This window comes from Oryza glaberrima, chromosome 4, assembly GCF_000147395.1.
Source record: "Oryza glaberrima chromosome 4, OglaRS2, whole genome shotgun sequence".
Lineage (NCBI taxonomy): Eukaryota > Viridiplantae > Streptophyta > Magnoliopsida > Poales > Poaceae > Oryza > Oryza glaberrima.
The window spans coordinates 21,479,412-21,485,411 of record NC_068329.1 but is presented as its reverse complement, the minus strand read 5'-3'; the positions used below and the strand labels follow the sequence as shown (position 1 = coordinate 21,485,411).

Below are 6,000 nucleotides of genomic sequence, written 5' to 3'. Positions count from 1 at the left end.
CCTTCATGTGGGCCAAATTCCACCTAGGGTTGGCAAGGATAATCTTTCCATACTTCTCTGCAATCCTAGTTGCTGTAACCATCTTGTTATCCCTTCTAGGTGGACATGCATGCAAGCTCTCAAGAGTAACTATTTGCTAGCTATCACTCCTAGTATTCTTGGACAGCAAGCATACCCAAGGACAGCTTGCCCAATCACATTTGGCCCTAACCCTCTTCAAGTCATCCTTGATGAAGTTTATAACCTTCCTCTCAGCTAGAGCATACTTAGTGACAGCCTTCTTAAACTGCTTCTTTGAGCTAAACTTCATGCCCAACTCAAAAAAAGGAGTCCCTACCTTTTTTTTTTGTATCTTGGGAACTTGTTTTCCTTAGTGCTAACCTCACCATCTGTGCAAATCTCCTCCATTGATTCATCCTCTGGGCTCTCAGCAGCAATGCCATCAACTTCCCCACCAGCTTCATTATTCATGTTTTGCCATCCTTGTCCTCCAAGATATACATCATCTAAATTCTCCAGCTGTCCTGCCTTCACCTTTCTCTTCACATCCTTGTAGTGCTTCTCTATCTCTATGATCTCCTCATCATCATCTGACCTTGCATCATCTCCAGGAATGTACTCACTATCAGACTCACTCTCTGAAGGTGCCTGGCTTGCCAATGGATCATTGTCACAATTATAAACCACAAGTCGGTTCTCAGGAATTTCAGAACTAATGGCTTTGCCCTTCCTAACTTCATTTGTCTTGGTCCTAATTTCACCTCCTTCAAGAGCTATTGCATCTTCAGTACCCTCCATACCACCTTCTGCCACTTCCATCTCCTCTGAATCATCTTCACTCTCATCAGCCTCATAACTGCTGTCATCATCTGATGAGTCACATAGGTCAACTATGGTTGGCTCTTCAGCATATACCTCTGCCACACCTAAATCATCTATGCAATCTGCCATTAACTTACAAACCTTATCATCCAACAAAGCTCTAAGTCCACTATTCAAATCCTTCCCAGGGAACAACCAATGCAACATTGTACCTTCCATCACCTTATAGTGGTCTCGCAAGTGTCCAAATATTTCTGGCAGCGAAATCTTATCTCTATCAATATAGGACAATGCCTCTCTACCCCCACAGTACTTCTTCTCCCTCCCAGATGTCACAAACTCCCCATTGAAATGGAACCTAACCACTAGTTTGTCCAGCAAATCCATCACACCAAACTACAACAGTCCTGCATGCACATTTTAGTAAATAATCAACCCGCTGCTTATTTAAATCCCCTACATACAGATCCCAAACATCCCTGTCCCCCCACTAGCAAATATAATAGCCCCAAATTCCATCGGATCCAACAATATTGTCCTACAAAACTACTAAATAACACCAAATCCAAGAGAATCCCCGTAACAAAACTACTTAAATCGAGCCTACAGTGCTCAACATAGCTTACCTGTGCTCCTCTATTTAACAACGCCGACGAGCTCCTGCTCCTGCGCGGCCACGCACTCTGCCACGACGCTCAAGGCGGCCCTCGCCGTCGCCCTCTCCACCTCCAACGGCGGCGCCGCGCCGCCCTAGCGCCGCTCCTCTCTTCGTCGCCCTCTCCGCCTCCAACTGCGGCGCCGGGCCCCTCTTCGTCGCCGGAGACAACTCGATCTAGGGTTCGCACTGAGAGAGGAACAGAGCACGCGCCAATTTTTTCCCCTCGCTGCTGACTGTAAAACTGAACCCCCCACGGACGCTGACTCAGCGACGCGCTGACTGTGGTCAAAGCGCCACGTCGGACTAAGCCGCTAGCCATACTGCCTTAGGACGAAATTTGCACCGGTTTTGTAAGTTAAGGGACCCGTTGTATCTGGTTTTGCGGATGGAGGACGAAATCGGATTCGTTGACAAGTTAAGGGACCTCAAGTGAACTTATTCCCTTAAATTTTAGTAGCCCTAGCCCATCAACGCTCTCTGAACTCTACTCTAAAGTCTGAACACGAGCAATTGACACACGTTCGACTACACGAGTTGCTAATTGCTAGTACTTGCTACTATTACTTTGCTAGTAGCATCTTACTGTTTGCAGTTGAGAATTTGCAATATTAGACAGTACAAGATTCGATACAAGTTCTGGCTCAGGTGGTCAGTTTTGACTATCAGGCTTGATTCGTTTAATCCCTCTCATGAAAGGATTGATGGGATTTGAAGGGATTTAATCCCTCCGTCTCATAATATAAGGGATTTTGAGTTTTTGCTTGCAACGTTTGACCACTCATCTTATTTAAAAAAATTTTACAAAATTTTAAATAAGACGAGTGGTCAAATGTTGCAAATAAAAACTGAAAATCCCTTATATTGAGAGACGGAGGGAGCATTTCACTTGTATTGTGATGTGAAATTACTTCCTTTCAGTTCCTCCAACCTCTCTTTTTTTCTTAGAATTAAACGAACAAGGCCTCAGATGATTCAGCACGTCCAGCAGAACGGGTTGTGCGCCTTGAACGCCTCCACGACGCCGGCGATGGATCCCGCCGAGGCGGCGACGGACACGACGAGGCACCCGGCGCTGAGCGCCTGGAGGGACAGCCACTGCGCGCTCCCCCGCGGCACCCGGCGCTGCGCGATGTACATCTCCACGGGGAAGTAGACGGTGAGCGGCCAGAACGACGCCGCGCCGATGAGCCCCACCATGGAGCCGAAGAACGGGAGCAGCGTGGACGCCGCCGTGGTCACGCACACGAACGCCGTGCGCCACGCCAGCCGGAACGGGCTCACCTCGATCTCGGCCAGGGAGCCCACGCGGAGCACCCGCCTCCTCTTGCCCAGCGCCGCGCTCCCGGGCCACGCGCCCGCCGCGGCGCGCCCGTCGAGGAACGCGAACACCGGCTGCGCCACCACCTGGTACGTGCCGACGAGGTGCACCACGACGCCGGCGTTGGCGAGGTCGAGCAGCCAGAAGGGCTCGAAGAACCCGAACCCGGTGAGGAGGTTGTCCGGCGAGTCGTTCCCGAACGCCGCGTACCCGACGCACCCGCACATCAGGTACACCGCCGTCGTCGTCGCCACGCTCACCGCCACCGCCTTCCTCATCACCTTCGTCTCCGTCGACGGCGGCGCCACCGGCTTCACCGTGTCCTGAATGGAACATATCGAACACAAACACACATGCACAGTAATAAGCAATCAAGAAAGATCAAACGGGATACTGAATTAGTGATATCCGGATGAACGGTGACTTGCATGGATCTCGAGGAGGATGAACGAGAAGCCGTATGCGAACGCGATGTTCCCGAACGCCTGGAAGCTCCGCCAAACCTTCTGCATCGAGGTGACGCCGGCGCCGGCGCCGACGAAGACGCCCGTGATGGTGCCCCTGATTCCCCCGTTCGCTGCAAACTCGATCTCAAACATGTCAAGCACTTCAAAAAAACCACAACGAAACAACGAGCCCCTCGCTCCTCACTCACCTACGATCTGCGCGACACCGAGGGCGATGCCGATGGCGGAGTAGGACAGCGACATGGCGGAGGCGAGCGTGGAGAGCCACCACATCTTGTGGAGGTTGGGGATCTGCGAGAACACGACCTGCAGCGCGCCGTACACCACCATGTACGGCCGGCTCGAGCCGCCGCACGCCTCCCTCTGGTCGTGCCCTCTCACGTGGAAGCACCCCGCCCTCTTGATCGCCCTGCTCGCCGCCGTCGCCGCGTCGCGCGCGCGCGCGCACACGCACAAGAAGCGAAGAAAGAAAGCGTAAAGATTTACGGCGAGATGTGGCGCGCGGCGCCGGCGGCGGAGAGAGATCAGAGAAAGGGTTTTGGTTTACTGTACAGCATGCTGATGGAGGAGGCGATGGTGATGCCGACGCAGACGCCGAAGAAGTTGGCGAACTGCAGCACGCCGCAGAGCCTCACCTTGGTCCCGCCGAGGTTGGCGCGGACGGCGTCCATGTAGGTGCGGTTGCGCTGGCCGGTGTACGGGTCGCCGGTGCGGTAGCACTCGACGAGGAGCACGGAGCAGCAGTAGATGACGGCGCCGAACAGCAGCATCACGGCGGGGCCGGCCACCCACCCCAGCTGCGCGACGCCCCACGCCAGCGACAGCACGCCGGACCCGATCACCGCCGTGATGATGTGCGCGCTCGCCGTCCACATGGTGCCCGTCCGCCGCGGCTCCCCGTCGCCGTCGACACCCGCCGCCTTCGATGGCACCATGTGGCCGCCGCGCTCGACGGCGGCCAGGTCGGCGGCGAGCGACATCGCCGGAGATCGAGGAAATGGGAAGCCAAGGAAAGCTAGAACCGGATGCGAAATGGGATTATGGGAGTACGAGGCACAGGTCAGGTGGATTCAAGGCTGGGAATTTAAAGAGTTTGAGATTTGAAAGCTGAAAGTGATTTGGTACTAGGTGGACGCATTTAATGAAGGAGTAAAAGCCTATCGTATGTGGCAATGTATAGCAATACCTTGCCATACTTGGATGCAGCAAGTTTGACATTATTGTATATCACTATAGCTCAACGTGTACAGCCATATTGCTAAAGTTGGCTAACGTAATTATGAGGTGTACTAGAGCACTAAGTGTGGCTGAGAAAAATAACACATGTTTTAACATAATGTAGTGAAATTTTTTTTTGGTTATGAGATAAAACTTCTCTAGTGTCAACGTAGAATAGATTCTGTACATATACTATACACCACTGTATAGCTCAATATGTACAGCCATATATTGCTATAGTTGGCTAAGTACGTAATTATTACTATTAGAGCACTAAGTGTGGCTGAGAAAAAAAACGCATTTTTAGCATAGTGTAGTGATTATTTTTTGTTATGAGGAAATCTCTTTTCAACATAGAATAGATTCTATATATAATACATTGAAGGACCTATTCTAGCAGAAAGTGGGGAGCATCCGATCCTAAACTATATGTGCCCTGGTGCTTTAAATTGAATAATATTACAGTTACCTTTGATTATATTTGACGAGCAGGCCTTTGCCAGGTACGGTGGCCATGGCCTTGCGTTCAACATTCCATATGGAGTATATGTATAAACAAGTTGCAACACAAAAGCATACTCCAATGATTTACACATAAAAAAACTTCATGGATGATCCAACTTTCAACTCGATCTACAAACAACTCTCCACGTCCCAACCAAGAGAACAAGAACAACTAATATTTTACGGTGCTCTTTTTCCAGAGAATAGGAACAAGCTAGTGATAATAGTGGAGGTAATCTTTTTCAAAAAAAAATCAAAAAATAGTGGTAATTTTATACTACCAGTATTTTCGTGCTAGAAAAATGATATCCAACATTGATTTATAAATTCTACCACCAGTAGAAAAATAATATTCTACTACCAGTAATATAATAAATATGATCCATTGGATTAAAAAACAATGATCTAGAATGGTTCTACTAGTAGTAGCTAGATAGCATGGCAAAACACCTCATATTTCCAACATCCACTGTCATGACTTCCCAGCTCAATATACCCAACACTTGTTGCCGCGCTCTCTTACGGTATTTTTTTTCCCTTATGGTTTTCCCTAGCACAGACACCTTCAAACCACCAACATCATGCATTTTCATCGAATGAAGAATTTGGTAGAGCAAAAGTTGAGCGACACTCACTGGGTAAATGGCTTTGATGGAGATGCAGGTCGTTCAGATTCAACCTCTTGGGCGTCAGGTGCACCTCAAATAAATACAATAGTTGGCATAGATAATGAAATAAAAAGAACAAGAACAAATAAAATGCCATATAAATTGAAGACGGCAAGGTATGGATAGTTAGCTCCTGGTTGAATTACTCCATTGACCCAATCAAAAGAAATTCAAAAAGGGTGAACAATACTGTGAAGAAACTAAGAAGAGTTCAAAAGCAATGGTCTAACATAGGGAGGAAAAGAACAAAACCACAATCAAAAGCCTTAGGGGGCGGTGGAGAGGGGCTCAAATTAATATTCAACTCATGAAAAAAGCACATGACGCGTACAGAGAAGCAACAAA

General features: G+C 49.1%; 1 protein-coding gene across 1 annotated transcript; it reads right to left on the bottom strand.

The window, feature by feature from the left end:
• Positions 1–1,902: 1,902 nt before the first annotated feature.
• LOC127770000 (amino acid permease 3-like) lies at positions 1,903–4,373 on the bottom strand. Its single transcript, XM_052295668.1, has 4 exons — positions 3,818–4,373; positions 3,454–3,674; positions 3,227–3,375; positions 1,903–3,121 (listed from the first exon to the last, which is right to left on the bottom strand). Exons 1-4 carry the CDS (start codon positions 4,243–4,245, stop codon positions 2,453–2,455), a joined length of 1,467 nt encoding a protein of 488 aa, XP_052151628.1. The 5' UTR covers positions 4,246–4,373; the 3' UTR covers positions 1,903–2,452.
• Positions 4,374–6,000: the final 1,627 nt, after the last annotated feature.

Excerpts from the sequence above, each read along its gene's own strand:
- LOC127770000 (XM_052295668.1), bottom strand. The coding sequence starts at position 4,245 with ATGTCGCTCGCCGCCGACCTGGCCGCCGTCGAGCGCGGCGGCCACATG. Across the intron at positions 3,675-3,817 it reads GCCTCCTCCATCAGCATGCT|GGCGATCAAGAGGGCGGGGT; the intron begins GTACAGTAAACC and ends GGCGGCGAGCAG. Across the intron at positions 3,122-3,226 it reads TCATCCTCCTCGAGATCCAT|GACACGGTGAAGCCGGTGGC; the intron begins GCAAGTCACCGT and ends TGTTCCATTCAG.